Source organism: Pseudorasbora parva, chromosome 9 (genome assembly GCF_024679245.1).
Source record: "Pseudorasbora parva isolate DD20220531a chromosome 9, ASM2467924v1, whole genome shotgun sequence".
Lineage (NCBI taxonomy): Eukaryota > Metazoa > Chordata > Actinopteri > Cypriniformes > Gobionidae > Pseudorasbora > Pseudorasbora parva.
The window spans coordinates 31,710,690-31,735,434 of record NC_090180.1 but is presented as its reverse complement, the minus strand read 5'-3'; the positions used below and the strand labels follow the sequence as shown (position 1 = coordinate 31,735,434).

The 24,745-nt window shown below is 38.3% G+C and overlaps 1 protein-coding gene across 3 annotated transcripts in view; it reads left to right on the top strand.

Annotated features, from left to right (window-relative positions):
• ss18 (SS18 subunit of BAF chromatin remodeling complex) overlaps window positions 1-24,745 on the top strand; it is a 29,718-nt gene that overhangs the window by 494 nt on the left and 4,479 nt on the right. The window contains exons 2-9 of one of the 3 annotated variants that reach the window (XM_067452238.1): window positions 908-984; window positions 5,819-5,903; window positions 9,412-9,538; window positions 11,373-11,552; window positions 15,772-15,936; window positions 16,583-16,660; window positions 19,723-19,845; window positions 23,154-23,284. In XM_067452238.1, coding sequence (XP_067308339.1) covers window positions 908-984; window positions 5,819-5,903; window positions 9,412-9,538; window positions 11,373-11,552; window positions 15,772-15,936; window positions 16,583-16,660; window positions 19,723-19,845; window positions 23,154-23,284 — 966 coding nt within the window. Of the gene's footprint in view, window positions 1-907; window positions 985-5,818; window positions 5,904-9,411; window positions 9,539-11,372; window positions 11,598-15,771; window positions 15,937-16,582; window positions 16,661-19,722; window positions 19,846-23,153; window positions 23,285-24,745 lie in introns of all 3 variants that reach the window. The other 2 variants (XM_067452237.1, XM_067452239.1) reach the window with 2 other exon arrangements.

Genomic DNA, 24,745 nt, shown 5'->3' with positions numbered 1-24,745 from the left:
GACGTATTATTACCAGTAACGTTACTTTAGACCTGATTTGATTATTAATCACATATCGTTACACGCACGTAACGTTATGCTAATAGCGGACTTCTTCGTATCGATTACTCATGTCTGATTTGAGCAGTCTACCTCAATTCCTCGGCTTTTCGTAATTCATGTCTGATTTGATCAGTGAAATATTTTTCCTGTTGATGTGTTTTGCGGTTTTTATTTATCACGTCTGATTTGTCGATCCTCTGTTTTCATTACTGGGGTCTGAAGTGGTCCGTGAAGATTGTGATTCTGTTTTCTATTACTTACGTCTGATTAGTTTTCCCTATGGTATTGTTATTGTGTTATTATATTCGAAAATATATGATTTTCACACCTAAACTGCTGTAAGATATTATACCCCAGTCGAGAATTACTTGTTGCAGAGATGTTACAAGTAAAATTAAAGCGCACAATCATAGACGACCAAGGTTTTCATTGATTCTAGCTGTGCTCTTCATCTAAATCAGTGGTTTTCAATCCAGGAGATTCACAGCACTGCACATTTTGTGTGTCTCCCATATCAGCAATATACTTATCTAAATCAGTTTATGCTATAAACGCACGCATGCATTCACATTTGTTTTGCTTTTGTCATATTTGGTCATGCTATATTCATACATTTTACTCTGTCTAAAATAACATTTTAATTGAGGAAATTAGTTTGAGTCGTCTTCTCTGAAAGCATCACACACATTAGGCGTTTTAGGTATCTCATGAAACTTTGTTTACTAGTCGCTCAGTGTAACATGTTGAATTAGCAGCAAATTAATTTATTCTTTAATGGGTACATTATATGTGCTCTTACTCATTTCACCCCTTTTTTTGCTATCTTTAATGATGTTTAATTAACATTGTGGTATTTCACTTGCAGTTACTGGATGAAAACAATCAATTGATTCAGTGCATCATGGACTTCCAGAGTAAAGGGAAAACAGCTGAATGTTCACAGTAAGTTCTGTTACAGCAAAGTTTCAAAGGCACTTTGTCTTTGTATGTATTTATTTTTTATGAGCCTCGGGTAAGTCTTACACCATGTCCTAAACAGAAACGACACTTGGTAAAATATATTCCATGTTAATCGGAGTGTTAGTCAGAGTTTCCATTTCAGCATCATTGAAAAAATATGACAATGATCATCTCAGGTTGTGATTTTGTGCTTTGTATGAATATCATTTTGCGTGACTTTTATAGACATATTGAAAGCGACGATGCACGTTCACTAGGGATGTACACAAAACTGACGGTTCGGTTCGTACCTTGGTTTTGAAGTCATGGTTTGCTATGAGTTCAGTACAGCAGTTTTACAAAATTGCTTTTTATTTATTTTTATTCAACAGGTGTTTACTGATTTAAAAAAATAAATAATTATAACTTAAAGTTTCTTAAAGATAATGCTGTAAACTATATAGGGAGCCCTTAATTGCACATTACTATAATATTAAAGGACAACCCAAACTATTAATACAGTTGATATTTATTTTTAGATATAGTAATCAACACTTGTAAGCTTCACATAAGGCAGTTTTTGCATTAACTTCTAAATCTAATTTTATATATCTTTTTCAATTTGTTATTGAAATATAATCACTTGCACACAGTTAGGCCTGTCACGATAACACATTTTTTTGGACGATAAATCGGCCAGGAAATTATTGCGATAAACGATAATATTGCCGTTCTTAGACCATTTTCATCTAAAATAATGATAATGGCATAATAATGCAGGTACACAAAGATCAATTAACTTATTTCTAAAGACTATTTAACACTGATAACAAAAAAAAGTTTAATATCCACAATAATACCATATCCAATAAATAAAATGGATGAAAACTGTAATGGATAATTGTGTTTTAGCTGCATATTAGGGGTGGCATGGTTCACAAAACCCACGGTTCGGTTCGTATCACAGTTTTAGGGTCATGGTTTTCAGTTCTGTACGGTTGTTGTTGTTGTTGTTTTTTTCTTTTAATCGTTAACACAATCGTTAATTAAGCATATAGCTTAATTATCCACACTTTAGGATACAGTATTAAAATATATATATATATATATATATATATATATATATAATCATGTACAAACTGTACTTGACCATCTCTGAGGAAAGCTAGATGAGATTTTGATACAGCAAGAGAAAAGACATTGATGTCAAAAAAGGATATTGTGTATTGCTATCTCTACAGAAATTGTGCCTTTTCAGCACATAAAGATGTACCTGAAGAATTACCTTGCATTTATCAAACTGCCAACTTCAGTGCAGCTGTCCGCACGAGCGCGAGGGTGCGCGCTGCAAAAATGACGTCAATGCGGAGTGCGCGAGACCCCATTTGGCTTGGCGGTTTGCACGTCAAATTTTGTAACGCTTTGCGTGTGGCTCTGCAACCAAAGAAGCGCGAGTTCATGCGATTCTTGCCGAGCATGACGTCTCTCATCACCCAGCTGAGCTTCGGGAATAAACCATTGGAAAAACCTCCCCAAACAGACGAGGCGCGCGCACAGTCAGCGAGAGAGATGAGAAAAACAAACAAACAAGCATGCAAATGGAAATTATCACGGCCGTAAAAATTATCGAGCTCATTTTTTTATCGTGCGATTAATTGATTTATTGACTATCGCGACAGGCCAATACACAGTTTATCAAATGTTACGTCAGTTGTGATGTTAAATAAAGCGTGCACCGTGTCAGCGGGAGATTTACGGCTCATATTATCCCAGTTATGCAGCGTATTGACTGAACCTCTTCTAGGCTACTTGTGCTGCATGAGATGAGAACACCTCTTTACAATTTTCTGGGTCTTAAAAGAGTCTGCGTTTGTGATATATGTCCTTATTTCATGCAAACGCTAGCTCGGTCTGTCTGGATGCATTTAAATCTGCTCGAAGTTTGCGTTTTTGTCACCTACCACATGTGCGCACTTCAATAAGCCGACAGAAAGCAGGTTAATGCGATTCAATGCAGAGCGAAATCGAGGTAAGAGGCAAAAAACTACCAGTCCCGACCGGTTTATGCTTACGCCGTTTATGACCGTACTTAAAAGAAAAAAGAAAATGGGTTACCGCATTTACATGACCATGTTTATTGTCGGCTCATTAGGCATAATCGGCTTAAGAACGTGCATGTAAACGCACCCATTGACTGCAGGCAGCGTTTTGTGCATGAAAGCACCTCACGAAACTAATTTCGGACAGACTTCTAGGGCAGTGTAACAGTTTACACGATCGACAGCTAAATAGAGAGAGCTCTGGTGATAACTAAACACATATTTAATTACTACAGTAGGGATTTCTCGCTAGAAATAATATCACAAGTGTAATATGTTGGTAAAAAACATACATTTACACACAAACTGACCCGCAAACGCAACTTCTGGACGCCATCTTTTTCCCCCAGCTCAACTGTCACTGAATGGAAAGCACAGGATTGTGGGATATCAAAGGCAGCGAAAGACACGTATCCTGGCTTCAAAAATCGATCAGATGAAGGTATCTCAGGAGACAGGAAGTGAAGCAAACATTAGATTCGGACGTGGCTCGATGCCTTCCTGCCTTGAAATGTGTCCTCCGAAGGCAGCATTTTGCATGTTTCGGATGCAGCCAATGTCTTACTATGGCCTATAAAGGCATTGATTAGCTGGTTCAGGTGTGTTTGATTGAGGTTGGAGCTAAACTCTGCAGAACAGCGGCCCTCCAGGACTGAGTTTGGGGACTCCTGATATAGACAATGAACTTGTGCACCTTATGGGTGTAATATGGTTTGAATAACTACTTGTTTTTCTCTTTACAGCAGATCAAATCATTGTTTAAAGGAACACTATGTTTGAAAATAAGTTAATTTTCCAACTCCCCTAGAGTTAAACAGTTGATTATTACAGTTTTCGAATCCATTCAGCCGATCTCCGAGTCTAGCGGTTCCACTTTTTTGCATAGCTTAGCATAAATCATTGAATCTGATTAGACTGTTAGCATCTCGCTCAAAAATGACTAAAGACTTTCAATATTTTTCCTATTAAAAACATGACTCTTCTGTAGTTACATCCTGTACTAAGACAGACGGAAAATATATTTTTTTGATTTTCTAGACCAGGGATCTATTTCTATCCTGCAGAGTTTTGCTCCAACTAGGGATGTCAATTTTCACAAATTTCCATGATCGATCGTCGTTTAAATTAATCGTTAACCTTAATACTGCAATATGCGTCCACACCAGTGGCGTATAGCTGACAGCATGACAGGATGTGCAAATGCTGCTTAAAACGCATGTTCTTCACCAAATGAATGAGAAGGATTTTTTTTTATCTAAACAAAGGGCTATGGGATTGTAAAATTAGTCGGTGTGATAACTGTGATTTTATAATTCAATTAAATGACTTATTAATATAGCCATATATAACCTGTATACAACACCAACGCCGCCTCAGATCTGTTATTCAGAATGTGTGGACGCTCTTTCAAGAACAACATGCTGAAACGTCACCTAAACCCAATTAATTCAAAACGATTTATTAAAATATTGTTTTAATTAATGTTATGTAATGTGACAGTCCCAATCATTATTATTATTAGTCGTGCGTTGCTGTTTGCACTGCGTGAGCTGAAGCTGATGCGCTGAATCAACACTGGTACGATGAAGCTCTTTGCTAGCGCGGTACTCGACAAAAAGCTTCCTATATGAGATGAATCAGATTTATATAAAGTTAACAAAATATTACAAATTATCTCTGCACAAAATGATGCGAATGCACAATTGAAATTGAATTGAGTTGCTGATATTCATATTCAGAATGGGAGACGCGTGGTGTTCACACGCTCTTCCTGGAACAATAATCTGAACACGGCACCTTAACCCAATGAATTTACAACCATTTATTAAAGTAGTGTTCTCATTTCTGTTATATAATATGACAGTCCCAATCATAGTTATTATGCATTGCTCTGTATGCGCTAAAAGTACGTTACACTGCCATACGTTACACTGAAGCCATTTGCTAGTGCTTTTTATTTTGCTAAAAGAAACGCATCCTATATGATTGATCACATATAACGTTACAAAATAAATGTAATATTACAAATTACTTCAGCACAATCTGATGCGAATGCACAAGTGAACTTGAACTAGTTACATGCCTGGGGACCCCTGTTCTAGACCGTTATGGCTAGAATCTGCACTCATTCCTAACTAATAATCAAGGAACTTTGCTGCTGTACCATGGGTGCAGCAGCGCAATATTACGCAATGGATTTTTCTGAATATGGGTTGGATCTCTTCATTTTAAACTCAAAGTGCACCAGATTAATGAATTTAACATTAAAATGCACAACATTTTCTTACAGGGGGCATTCCCCCAGACAATTTCCTCCCACAAATTCACCAAAATCCTATGGGAAACACTGCAGTTGCTTTAAAAAATATATATTTCTTTTACACTAAATTAGAAGTAATTCATAAAAAAATATATCAATATGCAAAAAAAGTCAGCTTATGGCCAAATATATTTTTTGTTATTTAGTTATTTCCCATTAGTTCCCATAAATTCCTATTAAGTTTACAAATAGGATTTCCCGGTTAAATTACTGTGGAAAGTTTACGGAAATGTTCATCCCCTTTGCAAAACTAGTTTAAACAGACAAATTGCTTGTCGCTGGAATATCAGCCCATCGTGTCTGTTTAGGACACAGTGTTGGGTGCACTAGTGTTTATTATATTAACATGCACAAATAATCTAGGATTCAGCACATTTCAGACTGTGATCAAAGTGATTCTGTCTTTTCTCTCTGGCAGTTACCAACAGATGCTACACAGAAATCTAGTGTATCTGGCCACAATAGCAGACTCCAATCAGAACATGCAGTCTCTGCTTCCTGCGGTGAGTATTTACTTATTTATTTCCCATCTGATACGGGTGGAACTGCTTTATCTATGGTATGTGAAAATGAAAACAGACCTGAATATATTATTTTGTCGTATTGTATACTTAATGTGTGTGCTGTATGATGTCACAGAGCACAACTTTGAATTGATTTTAAAGGATTAGTTTAAAATGAACACTTTGTGTTTATTTTAAACTAATGTGTTCAATGACACTTTAAAATGAAAATGACCCCATGATTTACTCACCCTCAAGTCATCCTACGTGACATTCTTCTTTCTAATGAACACAGTTATATTAATAAATATTCTGACTCTTCCAGGATGCTTTATAATGGCAGTGAATGGGGCCAATGAGTTTGAAGGTCAAAGTGCTTTAATCCATTATAAAAGTAATCCACAAAGCTCCTGGGGTTAATAAAGGCCTTCTGAAGCAAATCGATTGGGCTTGTAAGAAAAATATCCACATTTTAAACTTTATTTTAAGTAAAAGTAGAAGTGAATATCTAGCTTCCGTCAGGCCGCCTTTCGTATTCAACTTATGCAGAAAGCCTCTCGCAGTTCATGCTTATGCTACATCTAATGTTATCGTTGTGCCAGTTACACTTTTTCCATAAGTTGAACACACACTCTCTTGAGGATGATCTGAAAACATCAATAAACAAGTGAGCTGCATTTCAGCAATATCCATTTGAAATGTTCTGCTTAAATTTGTGTCGTTCAGTCGGTCTGTGTTCTGTCACCACTCACGAGCCGCTTGTGCTGTTAGTGCTAAATTTAACTAAATATTCCATCCAACCTTCTCAGTGATGAACTGTAATAAATTCAAGCAATGGATCTCTTGACTATTTTGTTTGCTGAATCACCTACACAACCTCTGTGACAATACAAAGTCTTTTTTGCTGATGTTTTAATTGAACAACATTAAAGTAATATGGAATTTCACAGTTTTAAATTTTTTAGAAAAGTTTTTTTCCAATAGGCCTATATGATAAATAGCCTATAATAACTCATTAAATTAGGTAAACAAACCATTCATATGGGTTGACGTTCTCTTGATTTGTGCCTATAGGTGAAAGTGCAATAATTCTGATGAAATGTAAAATTACATTTCTCAAATGATTATAATTTTGATGAAAGCTAGACTAAAATGCTCAGACGTTTAGTTGACTAAAACTTGACTAAACAAAAACAGGACAAGGTTGACTAAATATGATGATAACTAAAAAGCACATTCGATACAGGACTAAGATAGCTGACAAAATTAAAACTACAGTGAATCCGGAAAGTATTCACAGCGCTTCACTTTTTCCCAATTTTATGTTACAGCCTTATTCCAAAATGTATTAAATTTATTATTTTCCTCAATTCTACAAACAATCCTCCATAATGACAACATGAAAGAAGTTTGTTTGAAATCTTTACAAATGTATTAAAAATATAAAACAAAACAAATCCCATGTACATAAGTATTCACAGCCTTTGCCATGGTACTCAAAATTGTGCTCCGGTTCATCCTGCTTCCACTGATCATCCTTGAGGTGTTTCTACAAGTGAATTGGAGTCCGCCTGTGATAGATGTAGGTGATTGGACATGATTTGGAAAGGCACACACCTGTTTATATAAGGTCCCACAGTTAACAGTGCATGTCAGAGCACAAACAAAGCCATGAAGTCTAAGGAATTGTCTATAGACATCCCAGACAGGAAAAAAAATCAGCATTGAAGGTCTCAATGAGTAAAGTGGCCTGCGATCGGGGGAAAAGGGCCTTTGTCATCGGGTTCTTGGTCACCTCCCTGACTGAGCTCCAGCATTTCTCTGTGGAGAGAGGAGAATCTTCCAGAAGAACAACCATCTCTGCAACGCTTAACCAATCAGGCCTGTATGGTAAAGTGGCCAGACTGAAGCCAGTCCTCAGTAAACGACACATGACAGCCCACCTGAAGGACTTTAAGACCATGAGAAACTAAATTCTCTGGTCTGATGAAACAAAGATTAAACTCTGGTTTGATTGGCAAGTGTCATGTCTGGAGGAAACCAGGCACCACTCATCACCTGGCAAATACGATCCCTACAGTGAAGCATGGTGGTGGCAGCATCATGCTGTGGGGATGTTTTTTAGCGGCAGGAACTGGGAAACTAGTCCGGATTGAGGGAAAGATAAATGTAGCAATGTACAGAGACATTCTTAATGAAAACCTACTCCAGAGTGCTTTGGACCTCAAACTGGGGCAAAGGTTCATCTTCCAACCGGACAACGACCCTAAGCACACAGCTAAGATAACAGGAATGGCTACAGGACAACTCTGTGAATATCCTTCAGTGGCCCAGCCAGAGCCCAGACTTGAACCCAATTGAACATCTCTCGAGAGATTTTAAAGGGGTGTTTTTTTCTAGGATTGGTTGCGTTTATAGGGAGCAGTATAACATGTCTTAATACTTTTTTTTTTTTTTTTAAACACTGTATTTTTCTTATATTTTACCTTTATTCCACACCGTCTGCACTGTCCTTTGAACAGCTTGTTTGCTTCCTGCTTCTATGAAGCCCATCCCTCCGAAAAACGCAATGGTCTTAGATTGGTTAGATGGCTAAATACATTTCATGTATTTTAATTGGCTGAAGAGCCAAGCACATGTTGTCCGAAAACGCCACGCCCCTTTCCACCGGCTGTTTTTGTAGTAACCGTAACTTTAAAAGACTCTCCATTTGCATTGAACTTTCAGCGCTGTAACTTTGCAGATACTGTTTATGCTCAAGCAGCAACATTACACACTAACTAAGGTTAAAAAAGTGCAACCACCCCTTTAAAATGAATGTGCATCAATGCCCCCCTTTCCAACCTGATGTAGCATGAGAGGTCCTGCCAAAGAAGAATGGGAGAAACTGCCTAAAAATAGGTGCCAAGCTTGTAGCATTATACTTACAAAGACTTGAGGCTGTTATTGGTGCCAAAGGTGCTTCAACAAAGTGTTCGGCTAAGGCTTTGAATACTTATGTATGTTTTTTTTTTTTTTTTTTATAAATCTTCAATGTTGTCGTTAATGGGTATTTATAGAATTTTGAGGAAAATAATCAATAATTAATTTAAATAATAATTAGTTTTGCAATACGGATGCAGCATAACAAAATGTGAAAAAAGTGAAGCACTGTGAACACTTTCTGGATGCACTCTATCTGACTCTCAACATTGTTTTCATCCACATAAAATTCAATATGGCGTCGTGCCCCAAAAATGTGATAACCTGTGTTATTTATGTGTAATATAAATGATTTGATTAATCAATTCTCATGAGGGCCTGTAGATGATACACACTAAATTGTTAGTGAATCAGTCAAATTGAGTGGCCACTTGTGGCCAGTTCTCACTAAATTTGGTAGACGGCTCTACAGGGCTGGAAGTGTGCAGAACAGGGACATATTTCAAATCGGTGCATTAGTGATATATATAGTCTCCAGAGTGGACATCAGTGGTTGAGTAAGTGTCTTTTCTGTGTTTCTCTATAGCCACCCACTCAAAACATGCCCATGAATCAAAGTGGTGCGACTCCTCAGCTCCCCCATGGTCACAGTATGCCCCCAGAAGGGCCGCCCGCCCCACACATGCAGAGCCAGATGAACGGACAGATACCAGGTACATTCCATGCACTCATTGTCAAACTCCTAGAACAAACAGTTAAGGCAGCCCTAAATTTAGAGAAGAACTGTGGCAACTATTTTGAGAGTTGCTTGGGTCAAACTACCTACAAACTACAGACTGTTTTGAATGCTTTTTTATGCAACTTTTTATGTTTTCAAAAGAAATAAGGCTGCGTGTGATTATTGTGAGTGCGAGTGCCGTCCACTGCAGCGTTGGTCTGGTTTCACACTCAACTTGATTCTATTAAGCCCTTGTGCATTTGTGTACATATTACGTTATCACACACACATCACAAATATATTGTTTTTTTATTTATTTATTAATTTGATGGTTTGTGTGACGCATGAGGTCTGTATTATGCTACTTGCAAATTGCAAACAGACTCTTTTGAGGAAATGGTGGATTGCTGTTGATTTGCCGTCCTGATTACTCTCTGTGCATGAATACACTGCAGACTCGCACTCATTCGTATCCAAGGTAAATCATCATTGCGGCACAGTCTGAGTGCAACCAAATTCAGACCAGCTCCTCCAGGCAGTGTCGGGTTCGGTACCCCGGTGCGCACCCATGCCTGCATGACAGCTTTCACATCAGCAATTTTTCATGCGAACCATGTCCCTTTGTGAACTAAACTGCCAGTGTAAAAATACCCTGTGTTTTGTTTGTTTGATTAACATTTAATGACACAAGCGGCAGCAGGTATATTTGGCTGTTGTCACTTTATGACCACGCATTTGTGAGGTCAGGCACTGATGTTAAACGAGAAGGATTGGCTCGCAGTCTCTTTTCTAATTTATCCTAAAGGTGTTCTATCGGGTAGAAGCCACGACTCTGCGCAGGCCAGTAAAGTTCCTCCTCACCCTTGGTTTGTGCACTGGTGAGCAGTCATGTTGGAACAAGAAGCGTCCATCCCCAAATTGTTCACACAAAGTTGGGCACATGGAAATGTCCAATGTGTCTTGGTATGCTGAAGCATTAAGTTTCTTTTACTGAAACTAAGGAGCCAAGCCCAATCCCCCGAAAAACATCCCCACACCATTATCCACCCCCCCACCAAACTTTACACTTGTCACAATTTAGTCATGCAAGTACCGTTCTCCTGGCAACCACCAAACCCAGACTCGTCCATCGGATTGCCAGACAGAGAAACGTGATTTGAAAACACTTCTCTGCTGCTCTAGAGTCCAGTGGCGGCGTGGTTTACACCACTACATCCATTGCTTTTCATTGCACTTTGCGATGCAAGGCTTGGATGCAGCTGCTCGGTCGTGGAAACCCATTCCATGAAGCTCTCTATGCACTGTTCTTGAGCTAATCTGAAGGCCACACGAAGTTTGGAGGTCTGTAGCTCTTGACTCTGCAGAAAGATGGCAACTTCTGCGCACTGCGTCTCGGCATGTGCTGACACCACTCTGATTTTTAAGTGGCCTACCACTTCGTGGCTGAGTTGCTGTTGTTTCTTCCACTGTTATAATATCACTAACAGTTGATCGTGGAATATTTAGTAGTTAGGAAATTTCACGAATGGACTTATTGCACGGATGGGAACCTATAACGGTTCCACGCTTAAATTCACTGAGCTCCTGAGAGCGACCCATTCTTTCACAAATGTTTGTAGAAGCAGTCTGAATGCCTAGGTGCTTGAATGTATACACATGTGGCCATGGAAGTGATTAGGAAAAAGTAAAAATCAATGAATTGGAGGGGTGTCCCAATACTTTTGGCAATATAGTGCATCTTCTTGTTTGAGGCTTTGAGAAATATTCTTTTGGATTGTGTTTTGGTTGTATTTTCACATTAAGTTATTAATTTCTGTCTGCTTCTGCAGGTCCGAACCACATGTCCATACAAGGCCCTGGGCCGAACCAGACACCCAGCATACCCAGTGGCTCTATGAACATGCCAGCCAGCAGCCATGGCTCAATGGGGGCGTATAACCACGCTGTGCCCTCCTCACAGGGCTTGCAGTCACAGGGGCAAATGAACATGAGCCAGGGGCAGCCCATGGGTAATTACGGCCCTCGGCCCAACATGAACATGCAGCCCAATCAGGGTATATCTGCTCTCTAGTCTTTTGTAAAAAAAAAATTAGGGATGCACTGATATGAAAATTTTGGCCGATAACGGATAATTTTTTATATTTTAAAGCCGATAACGAGATATTGGCTTATACATATAAATCCACATTTTTAAATGCTTTGAGAGCCTAATTATGAAAACAAAAAGGCTTTCCATTAAAAGCCATGTCCCAAACACAACATAAATCAAACCTGTGCAATATAGTAGCCTAGTTTGCCCCAGTGTTCAAACTAGGCTACTGTACAGTCCTATGGTCAACTTTCTATATATAAAACAATTGGTTACACTTTACAATAAGGTTTAATTTTATTCACATTAGTTGACATTAACCAACAATGAATGAACAATACTTCTACAGGATTTATTAATCTTAGTTTAGGTTAATCTCAACATTTTCTAAGGTATAAAGTTCCAAAGTTGTATCTGTTAACATTAGGTAATGCACTGTGAACTAACATGAACACAAATAATTTATTAATTAGCATTAACAATGGTTATTGCTCTGTTAGTTAATGTTAGTTAATGCATGAAACACAGTGTCATGATCTTTGAAATAAAATATTCCAAAACTACTAGAACAATGTTATATATTTTGTTGACTTGCATTATCCCAAATGTTTTCAAGAATGTTTAAATCCAGAGAAAATAGCAATTTTAACCAGGACACGGACCGTGTGGATATGACTGAACTTACTAATCGTTTTTTTGTTTTGTTTTTTACTAAAAATTATCTTGTCCCGCATGTTCCTGCCCTGGTTTTTGACCATTCCCTCTTCTTATTGCAATAATAACATGCAACACCAATACAAGCTATGCCTTTGTTCTGAATAAGCATCCTGTAGTGGGGCAAAATGACCTATTGTGGCTTTAACAAATGAGACCTTATTGTAAAGTGTTACCAAAAAATAAAATAAAGTAAAATGCCTAAATAATGGAAATAAAATGCATGTGCCATAGCTAGATAAAATGCAGAATGTCTCCAAATGTACAATAAGGAAATATGAAAATAATAAAACAAGAACAATAAGTGTGCTAGTTATTCATAAGAATGCATAAAATTTTGGGGGAAAAATTACTATTTCAAATAACATCATTGCTGCTTAAGCTGTGTGCACTGAAGCTGAAGAGCTGAATGAGCACCGGGAAACTAAAGCACTTTGCTTGCGGGTTTTTTAACTCAATGGACCGCATCCTATATAACATTTATTATATATTTATACTATATAAACGTAATATTACAACTTATATTATCTGCACAACAAGATGTGTATGCAAAAGCGAACTTACAACTATACTTGTCAAAATGTGTAACTTCTTATGGATGCGCTCTTCCCACAACAACTGAACCCAAATGATTCACAATGTTTTATTACAATAGTGTTCTCATTATAATGTTACGTATCTGACATTCCCAGTAGTTATTAAAGGATTACTTAACTTCAAAATGAAAATTTCCTGATATTTTACTTCTTTAATTTTTTATTTTACTAACTTTAATTTACTTCTTAAATCCTTTAATGTTGTGCATTGCTGTTTGAACTGTGTTCTTTAAAGATGATCAACGGTGCAATTAAATGCTTTACGGCATCGTTAATTAACTCATCCAAACGCATCTAATATGAGATCAGATATGTATAGACAAGCTAAACATAAAATTTCATCTTACAATAGCTCAAAACGATGTGAATGCACAAGCAAACTTGACTCTGCTAGTCAGTGTTAACACTGTGGATGTGCAACAAAGCGCTAAGAAACACGCATAAAGAATTCACAACTTTCTTTTACAATCATGTAGTCAATTATAATTGTATGTAGCCGATATGACATTTGTGCAGTTGCACTTAAAGGGTTAGTTCACCCAAAAATGAAATTGATGTCATTAATGACCCTAATGTCGTCCCACACCCGTAAGACCTCCGTTCATCTTCAGAACACAGTTTAAGATATTTTATATTTAGTCTGAGAGTGTATGCAAGTGCATTGATTCATGATTCATTCATATTGATTCATGAATCGGATCGCCAATGTCAAGTGATTTCAGCAGTATGACATGCGTTCCGAATCATGAATCAATACGCTGATTCATAATCGTTTGAATCTTTATTTAAGGATTGAATACAAACACGGAAGAGAAGACAATGCTGAATAAAGTTTTTTTTTGGACCAAAATGTATTTTCGATGCTTCAAGAGATTCTAATTAACTAACTGATGTCACATATGGACTACTTTGATATTTGTATTCCCTTTCTGACAGTATAGTGTGTAGGGATGGGACGAAATATCGTTTGACAAAATATCGCGATACAAAACGTGACGAAACGCATCGAGGTCGAAAAAAATGGATCGCGAAATAAAGATAGATGGCACTGCTGCATGATTTGCGTAGTATAGAAATAATTTAGTGTATTATATGTGTGCGTGTGTTTGTGTGTTTGTGTGTGTGTGTGTGTGGGGCAGACATAACAAAACGCAGCGCGCATTTTCTGTTTGATCTGAGGCATAGCCCGTAGTTGGAAAAAGTGAGAGCAGTCAGACAAAGGATGTAGCAGCAAACATTAATAGGGAAAGAAAATGGTTGACATTAGCATTAATATACTAAACCAAAAATGCAGTTATTGCCTTCATAAACTACCATATTTTCTGTTTAACTTTTATTAGACTCCAGAAAGAAAAGTGTGTTTTTTCACTGAGCACATTCTCTGGCGTCTGAGCGCGATGCACTGCAGCTCACTCTCGCTCATGTCTGAGGTAAATCATTAACACCATAACCCCTTACAGAACACGTGTTTTATTGAGCTAAATACATTACAATCGGCTAAAACTAATGCACAGGTTACTTTCCTGAACAAGCTCGCTCCCGAGTCGTCCGTGTTCTTCACAATGTCCACGTGAATCGCGGCCCAGTTCGGCGCGCACACGCAAAATACCGGCAGTTCAACAGGGAATGCGGATCTCTTAAAGGGGCCGCACTATATTCCACTCGTGTAATATGGACCTCCTCCAGGTATGGTGTGTTTCTGGTTCGCTCACTGGTACACATTAACAATTTTTTATACAAACTGTGCCCTGCTCTGAATTAAACTGCCAGTGTAAAAACTAAGTGAGAAATCACTACTTACTCATTATTTTTAAGTTAAGGCTTAAGAGACATGAACAATTTCTTAGATAAACATATCTATGACCTTTGATATGTCTAGTCTTCATGCTGTATTGATTATTATTGAATAAGTATGGTTTCACTAATAATAAATGTACATTTGCATAAAGCATGCATATTTGTCCATACCTATGTTGATTAGAGTATTAAAAACTTAATTTAAACTTAATTTAAGATACATTTACAATTGCTAAAAAGGTGCGATTAAATTGCGATTAATCGCGAGTTAACTCATGACAATCATGCAGTTAATCGCGATTCAATATTTTAATCGATTGACATCCCTACAGTGCAATTATTGGCACCCCTAAGATGTGGTCGCGGACTTCTAAAAATTCTCCTTTTTTTATAAACAACATAGAACCAAAATGCAAAAAAAGAGAAAAATCCTACCTTTCGTTTAAGTACATTACTTAGGTGGTAAAAAAAAAAAAATCACAGATTTGGAAAAAAAACAAAAAACATTGGTATCGTGACGTATCGTATCGTAACCCTGGCATATCGAGGTGCATCGTATCGTGAGTTTAAGTGTATCGTCCCATCCCTAATAGCGTGCATACACTTGCATATGCTCTCAGACTAAATATAAAATGTCTTAAACTGTGTTCCGGAGATGTGTTTGGAACGACATTAGGGTGAGTCATTAATGACATACATTTCATTTTTGGGTGAACTCTTTAAGTGTATTTTCTTTTTCGAAGTGATTCCAATTATATCAAGCAATTCAAAACCATCATGACGGACAGTACGCATCTGAAATGTCTCAGCTGTAAGAAATAACATATTTATCAGCTTTAAAATATCAGCCTAGTTTTCTTAGCGGGCCGATAACATTAAAGATAAAAATGAGCATTTATTAGCCGATACCTAAATGGTGGCCATTATATTGTGCATCCCTACAAAAACATTTTTAATTATAATGTCAGTCATTTACGTCACATCATTAAAATAAGTATCACTTTGACTGTTTGGGCTTGTGTTTTGCTCTAGGGCCTATAATGCACCAACAGGCTCCTTCCCAACAGTACAACATGCCCCCGTCTGGTGGAGGTGGGCAGCATTACCAGGGGCAGCAGAACCCCATGGGCATGATGGGTCAAGGCAATCACGTGATGGGACAGAGGCCCATGCCCCCCTACAGGCCGCCACATCAAGGTACGCTGAACTCAGTTGTTTTGAAAAAATGATGCACTTGATCAAGTATCATGTGATGGCGTCATTACTCCTCATCCTGGATTGTCTTAAAGAGGACCTATTATGCTTTTTCACATCTTCAACCTTCTTTAGTGTGTAATGTTGCACTTTGAGCATGAAAAAGCTCTGCAAAGTTACAAAGCACAAAGTCCCTCCAGCAGGAGTTCTTCTCTATATCAGTTTCTCTCTGTTTCTGAACTCCTTGAAACGCCTCCATTGAAGTCTTGAGTTGTCTTCCAGGAACAAACACGTCACCGTATTCCTCATTTAAATAATTTCCTCCCGAGGCTTGCGCAAAATAGTTAGTTGCGTGTTATGGTAAGGTTACGAATTTTCCTAAACACACTCGAAGCGTTTGCCCAATCACAGCACACTGGTCCAGCTGACCAATCAGAGTATGCTGTGCTCTTCAGAAGAAGGGTCTTCATAGAGACAGGAGCTAAACGAAGCGTTACTGACAGACCAGGAAGAGACGAGCTGCAACAATGGAGAATATGGGGGAAATAATTCACAGAAATCTGGATTTTATTTTTGGGCTCTACTAGAACAGACTTTAAAAAAGGGCACAATAGGTCCTCTTTAATGGTGTCTGTGTGTGTATTTTTAGGACCTCCTCAGCAATATGCTGGTCAAGAGGAATACTACACGGAGCAATACAGTCATGGAGGACAGGGAGCACCAGAGGGTAGGATGCATTGACTTGCAACCTGCTTTACTTTTTGATGTTTGTCCTAATTCAGATCTGTGGAGAGTGTAGTAAATGTTTGTTCAGTCCTTGAAGGCGAACCTTGAAGTAGGGTTTGAACGACGTATTTGTTTTAAGTAGAGTCGACGTCGACTAGTCGCAGACGACGTCATTAATGAATACTGCCCACAAGGCTATTGCTTATTTTTTTAAGTTCTTTTGTCTTTGGATCTTTTATATTTCTCACAGCATAGTAAAGATTACATTTAAATGAATGCATTAGTGAGAGAGCGATTTACGTGTGAATTACCTGGCAGTGTCTCTCTACTAATAGCGAAGCTGTGGGTTTTAGTAACTAAGGAATATATGCCAGAACTTTAAAGTTTTTAAGCTATTTTATTGATAAATCACAGAACAGAGTTGACCGAAAGTTTCTGCGCTCCTTAATGTTTCTGTGTTGTGTGGTCTGTGCGTGATGTGCAAGCTACTGTCTGTGTGTGTATGTGTTACAGTGCAGCAGCGCTTTAGTTTAGAACGGCCATTAACTACTGGTACAATAAATGTGAATTCACCAAATACATTTTGAGCATCCAGATGGTATTTTCAAACATATCTTTTGGAGCGCTCTCAGGGTATGCATTTATTGGGAATTTCAACTGTTGGAAACGGCGTGTAAAAGTGGGCTTCAATTATTTTTGTCATCCTGTTGCACCCTCTGTAGGCCGTTCCTGGACTAGTCGACATCAAGAATTAAACTCGACTAGTCAGTGCAACCCCTAACTTGAAGCCCTTCATCCTTTCTATTATTAAACCCCAAATTCCACCCCAAAATCAAGACAAAAGTGTTGTGCAAAAGACTGAATGTGCTTGAAGATTATGAAAATCTATGGTGTGTACTAGGGCTAGGTTGACAAGGTTAATTTTGATGAACCGATTTTGATTCTTACATCCCAAGGTCAATCTGTGATCTCTTGGTGCGTGAACAAAACTTCACTGAAGATTCATGCGCCTGCCATTCAATAATTACAAATAAGCTTTGTGCTTTGTTGCTTAAAGAAACCCTTAGCTTTCCGATTGTCAATTTTATCAAAATTGTATACATTTTATTCAAACAAATGATGTTTTATCACTCTTTAATGTGGCATGATAAATCGCTGTAGCGCCTCAAGCAGCATCTCTGAGAAGATCCACACCATTGCTGGTTAGGGCCCGAGCACCAGTGGTGTGAGGACCTAATTGGAATTGCTCCGTTTACTTTTTTTATAACTGATAGCCAGGTTCCTTTAGTGTTAAAGGTGTTACCCTCATGCCATTACTGGTGTATAAGACTTTCTTTTTTCAGATAAGCAAAAATAAAAAGGTTTAGGAAAAAGAATTCTCTCTGGGAGTCCACATATTGCCAATGAATGGCTGTAGCTCAATTGACACATGTGAAAAACCACATGCAGCGATTGTGATGTTGAAATCACAATTACCTGTGGATTTAGAAATACAATGTTCCTGGATCAATGTCTTTGTTGATTCTGGAACAACATTCCATTCAACCTATCAGATTTGAGGCACCACTGACTGGTGAAGTGAAAAACATGGATTATCTCCATCATGGCACCTGTTAATGGGTGGGACATATTGGGCAGCAAGTGAACATTTTGTCCTCAAAGTTGATGGGTTAGAAGCAGAAAAAATGGGCAATTAAGGATTTGAGCGAGTTTGACAAGGTCCAAATTGTGACGCTAGACGATGGGATCAGAGCATCTCCAAAACTGCAGCTATTGTGGGGTGTTCCTGGTCTGCAGTGGTCAGTATCTATCAAAAGTGGTACAAGGAAGGAACAGTGGTGAACCGGCGACAAGGTCATGGGTCGCCAAGGCTCATTGATGCACATGGGGAGTGAAGGCTGGCCCCTGTAGTCTGATTAAACAAACAACTGTAGCTTAAATTGCTCAAGTGGTTAATGCTGGTTCTGACAGAAAGGTGTCAGAATATGCAGTGCATCGCAGTTTGTTGCATATGAAGCTGCATGGCTGCAGACCAGTCAGGATGCCCATGCTGACCCCTGTCCACCGCCGAAAGCGCCAACAGTGGGCACATGAGCATCAGAACTGGACCATGGCGCAATGTCAGAAGGTCTGATGTATCACGTTTTCTTTTACATCACGTGGATGGCTGGGTGCGTGTGTGTTGCTTACCTGGGGAACACGTGGTGCCAGGATGCACTATGGGAAGAAGGTAAGCTGGTGGACGCTTGTGGTGTGATGCTTTGGGCAATGTTCTGCTGAGAAACCTTGGATCCTGCCATCCTAAGCATTGTTGCAACCATGTACACACTTTCATGGAAACGGTATTTCCTGGTTGGCTGAGGCCTCTTTCAGCAGGATAATGTGCCTTGCCACAAAGCAAAAATGGTTCAGGAATGATTTGAGGAGCACAACTAGTTTGAGCTGTTAACTTGGCCTCCAAATTTCCCAGATCTCAATCCTATTGGGCATCTGAGGGATGTGCTGAACAAACAAGTCTTTTCCATGGAGGCCCCACTTCACAACTTACAGGACTAAAGGGATCTGCTGCTAACATCTTGGTGCCAGATACCACAGCACACCTTCAGGGGTCTAGTGGAGTCCATGCCTCGGAAGGGTCAGGGCTATTTTGGCAGCAACAGGGAGGCCAACAAAATATTAGGTCATTGTTATACCTGATAGGTGTATGTCAGGTTAGGCTTACAACCTGGGTTAGGTGCTTCTACATCAGTATTATTCACCCATAATTTCCCTCTGATTCTAGGGATAAGCTATGGGTTGGATTAAGTGTAGGGATAGGGATAATTTTCAGGCAGTAATGTTGTTCCAGGATCAACAAAATGTGATCAACCCGCTGATCGACCAGTTTTTCCATCCGCATTTTCCGCATTGTGAAAATCATTGGGACCTACTGTAGCATAAGGACAAACAGTTGTGTTTAATGTAAACACTCATCGCTGGAGTTCCTGCAAAACACATGGTTCATATTACTCAGCGGATAGCCTTGATTAAGTTTTTGTTAATTGCGTGGTGGTTTTTTTGTAGGAAACGCACAATATGGTCAGCAGCAGGAGGCGTATCAGCAGGGTCCACCGCAACAGCAGGGTTATCCGCCGCAGCAGCAGTACACTGGACAGCAGGGATACCCTGGACAACAGCAGGGCTATGGTATGAATTACATCACCACATTGGCAGATTCATGTATTGATTAGTGTGAGAATTCTTTCTTGAAGACTTCAAAGTTTTATTGTGGAAAAAGTCCAATGGCTGGTCAGAACGTGTAATTACGCTGATAAAGATGAACAGATGGTTGATAAACCAATATAAAGGTTCCTTGTAATTGATGGATTTAATGAAGAAAATTAACATTTTGTCACTGGTCTTTTTTAAAGCACTAGGGCTCCTTAAAGCTGCAGTCCCTTACGTTTTGCACTCTAGCGGTTAATAAACAGAACTGCATGCATCTTGCGGAAGAACATTGCAGCCGGAGCTACTTCTCTCTGTTTATGTCTATGGCGGATCACGTAGGGACTGTGCTCCTCCGCAGCGGTACATACCAGTCTGGCCTGAAATAGTCCCAATATAAATACTTATTATAAGTGTACCATAATGATTCAGGGTAAGACAAAAACATGGTTTGGAAAATGGATTCGTGCTGTACATTCATATTAAATCATTTTTGTAAATCTTGAACACAAAAAAAGTTACGGACAGCAGCTTTAAGTTACCATCACGTGTAACCCAAGTCGTGTTCTGTTGCTGTATAAATGTAGAAAAAAAAATGGACACAACCCATTTCCTCATCAGCCATTTTCTTCAATGATTCTCACGCATTTTGTTTGCATTTTCTGTCAGCTGCATGAACAATTTGCTTTACGTCACTAGCTTTAAAAATGCATCTTCGTCGGCTAATGAATGCATAAGTGACCAGCTGAGTATAAACTAATGCCAATGTTGACACCATTTGCATCATATGACTATATATTTCGCTGTCTGTTTTAAACGCACGTCTGTGTCAATAGTCCGCACAGCACGCACTCTTACGTGTCAAGACAAGCGCCACGAGGCATCAGTGTTTCCACCTGTAGTGGACGCTCTCGACTGTATGACACTGCACCCTTTTCATCCGCTCCAGCCTCCCAATATAGCTCCAGCAACGGACGCAACCCAGAACAACTATCGGCACCGATTTTTCAACAAAAAAAAAATCTGATATCCGATTGTTCCACCAATCAGCAATCAGTGCCAATTAAATGCAGTCCAATTAATAGCCAAAACCAATGAATCGGTCAACCTATATGAAATATCATGACAACTGACTTGTGAGGACATTTTACTGGTCCTCACGAGTTAGAAATGCTCATAAATGCACATGAATGTAATGAAATCTATTGAAATGCACTGGTTTGTGTGAGGGTTTGGTGTAGGTGGTGGGTTCTGAGAGATCATGCTACTTTCCATACAAAGTAAATATGTAGCTAATTATTTGTTTATTATCAGTAATGGCTTCGTTGTCAGGTTTTTATTTTATTTTTTAGAATATGACTGGAAAGTAAACACAGTGAACAATGAATAACATTGCATACTTTGGTGTCTTACAAGTGCTGTGAATTAAAGGAAGAAAAATGGCACAAAAAAACCACTTCCACTTTATTTCAATGGTCCACTTTAGACATTCTACTGACTTTAAGTCAATTTGCAACTGCATGTAAACTAGCAGTCATTAGAGTATTAGACTGTAAGGATTAGTTCTGTTGAGGAGCATCAAAATAAAGTGCTACCATATATCAAGCAGACAGTCTAACAATACTCTGAGAGTTACTTGATATGTAGTTGAAAAGTTCCTTGGTAGAATGTCTAAAGTGAACCATCGAAATAGCCATAAGTTGAACAAATCGTGAAGGTCAGTAGTAGAGCCATGCATTTATGCATTTTTACCCCCCTAGGGCCGGGCTTCGGGCCAATTTTACTTCACAAATGAGTAAAGCAAGCCAACCTAAACGGCCATAAGTGAAACTAAAAATAAGTCTTTGCTCAAAAACACAATCATCTTCAATAAAAAGAATGAGACTAAATAATCTTACCGTTGCTTTGGTCGCTCTCTCATATTGCAGTCTTGAAATGAGCTGCTGAATAAAATTAAAATACTTATTTCTCTCTCTCTCTCTCTCTCTCTCTCTCTCTCTCTCTCTCTCTCTCTCTCTCTCTCTCTCTCTCTCTCTCTCTCTCTCTCTCTCTCTCTCTCTCTCTCTCTCTCTCTCTCTCTCTCTCTCTCTCTCTCTCTCTCTCTCTCTCTCTCTCTCTCTCTCTCTCTCCCCCCCTCTCTCTCTCTCTCTCTGTATATATATACACACAATGCGTGTGTGTAGTAGCCCTTTTTAATGTCTGCATAATAATGTTATTAACGCAGCATTTTTTTTTTTTTGTAAAGTTTTCTGTAAAATATTACAATAACAATAATGGTTAGTATTATTATATTAATTCTGAAATACTCTATTTTTGATTTCTAATTATGAAAATGTTATTGTAATGCGAATATTTCATATTTTTTAAAATCTTTTTAGCAGTAATAAATCATAATTAATATTATTAGTCATTAATATATAAACACAATGTTATATATACACACACTTTTCATTTGTATAAATAATTAATAATAATAATAATAATAATTAATAAATGTAATTTTAAATTGCAATCGCAATTTTACCCAGAATAATCGCAATTATATATTTTCCCCAAACCGTGCACCTTGAATCTTTTGCTTTTATTGATGTGAACTCTGATAAATGTGCATATAATGTGGGAATTGAAGATCGGATTAATATTTATTTTGCGGAAGTGTAAGGTGAGACAACCTGCATGTTCTTTAATTTTATATTTGTTTAGATTGTGTAGCTGGTTTCGTTTGCGAGTGCCATTGTGTGCAGCATCAGCCTGCCTCAGCTTGTCAAAAATGCCTTTTACTGTGGTGGCAATAGTAGGCTAAATGTTTAAAATTACATTGTGATGCTATGGATTTTATTATAGGCAAGAAAAGTCGAGAGTTGATTTGAGAGGCTAAATTGATTAAACATGGTTAACTCACTGTCGGCCATTGGCCGCTTGGTCGTCACTTTAAAAAAACAACTTTAATTTAACAAACAAAAATGCTCTAAAAAAAATTCTAAATTAGCTTAATAAAGAAACTAAACAAAATAACTAATTTAACATTAAAAACAAAACTGAACTATTTTAATGGCTGCAACAATGTCATAAAAAAAAACAAAAAAAAAACACTGACTCCAGTCGGACTCGGGCTGAGCTTTTTGATAATCTGTCGGACACGGGCCGGGCTAGGGCCTAGATTTGAGGCCTGTGCACGGCTCTAGACAGCAGTTTGCTTAATCTACACTGTACATTCCTAAGTGTACGGAGTATAAACTTCAAGATTCATTTATTCCCATCAGTTAACACACTTCCTTTTATACCAACAGGTCCGTCTCAGGGTGCTCCAAGTCAGTACCCAAACTACCCCCAGAGTCAAGGGCAGCAGTATTCAGCCTACAGACCACCACAGCCCGGACCACCACAGGGACAGCCGCAGCGCCCCTATGCATTTGACCAGGTGAGAACAATAAAAGTAATCATAAAAGTACTATTGTTTTGCATCAATAAGTGCAGTTACTAATAATATTGCACATTTGTTTATTGGAAATGTAACAATAAAGCACTGAGCTTGAATTGAGATGCAGATACAATTAACTTATTAATAATAACAACAGTAATGTGCAAAAATATTTTATAGGGAAAAGTTAAATATTTTACTAATGTACCATTGTTCCATAGTATCACACATAACTGATCAACAGCTTCAGTGATTATAAATGGAGTACACTTGGTTTTTGTAATTCAGTCACAATTTGAAGAAAAGTCTTTGTTTTTCCCGAGACTTTGACTTCCTACTTTTTTCCATATTGTTAGGGAGTGGAAATGGCTAAGTAAATAAGTGTTCCTCTGCTACCATTTACTGGTTATAGTGGTCATTGCGTGTCATCTTTTTTTAAAGGTTTTTGTTTGCTACAAAGTTGTAGTTTTTCTACATCTTTTAACCTTTGTTCTACAAATCATCAAATTGAAACTAACATTTAAATTGGATAATATTTAGAGCTTTCAATTGAAAGTACTTGACTTTCACTCTCAAAATAAATGTAAAAAAAACATAATCTGCCACAATACCATGGTTACAGTTAGCATTACTACATTAAATCCATGGAGAGTGTTGCCGATTTGTGGATTGAAAGGATTTTTATAACTTGTTGGCGCAATGTTTCTCCTGGTTTCCACGTCAGTGCTGTATGTTCTGATAACTGGATCATAACAAAATTATCTGCCGAATTTGAAAGCTTTAAATTTTGCTGTTAATTAAAACGCTTTCTTCAGGGTATCCGCGGGGTCTTGAAAAGTCTTAAAAGGTGATAAATCAATTTTGGGAAAATTAAGACCCTTATAAAGTATTAAAAAGTCTTATCACGGCTTCATAAAGTCTTAAATTTTGAAAGTATTTTGTTCAAGCTTTGTCAAGAGTTTGACTCCAAAAAGTATTTATGGATATATTTCTTTTCATCCCCATAAGTATTAAAAAACAACATGGTGCTCAGTCTGAGATGGGCTCGGAGCGCGCGCGCCAGGGATGGAAATTAGCACCGCCACCAGCCAAATGCGGCTGATTTAGAGTTGTGGCGGGTAAACTCGCTTCACCTACCGAGCTGTTTCACCTCTTTGTAAACTTTGTTCAATGCATGCGAGTGCTGCCGTATGTTCGCATATGACCAGTAGTTTTCTCCGTCATCATTCGCGTGAAGACGCGCTGTGAGACTCGCGCGCGCTGAGAGAAGATCTGACGCTGTGCATCATCCGAGAGCGCGCGTTCGTCTCACAGCGAGCAAATATTGTGTTCTCTTTCAAGTCTTGTGCTTAAACGGACAAACTCACACAATAAGTATGTCAACATGTCCATCTTGATGAGTATCCTAGCAGACATAGTCTGAATATGCCTTAAGAGGTATGCACAGTCGAGAAAGACGAG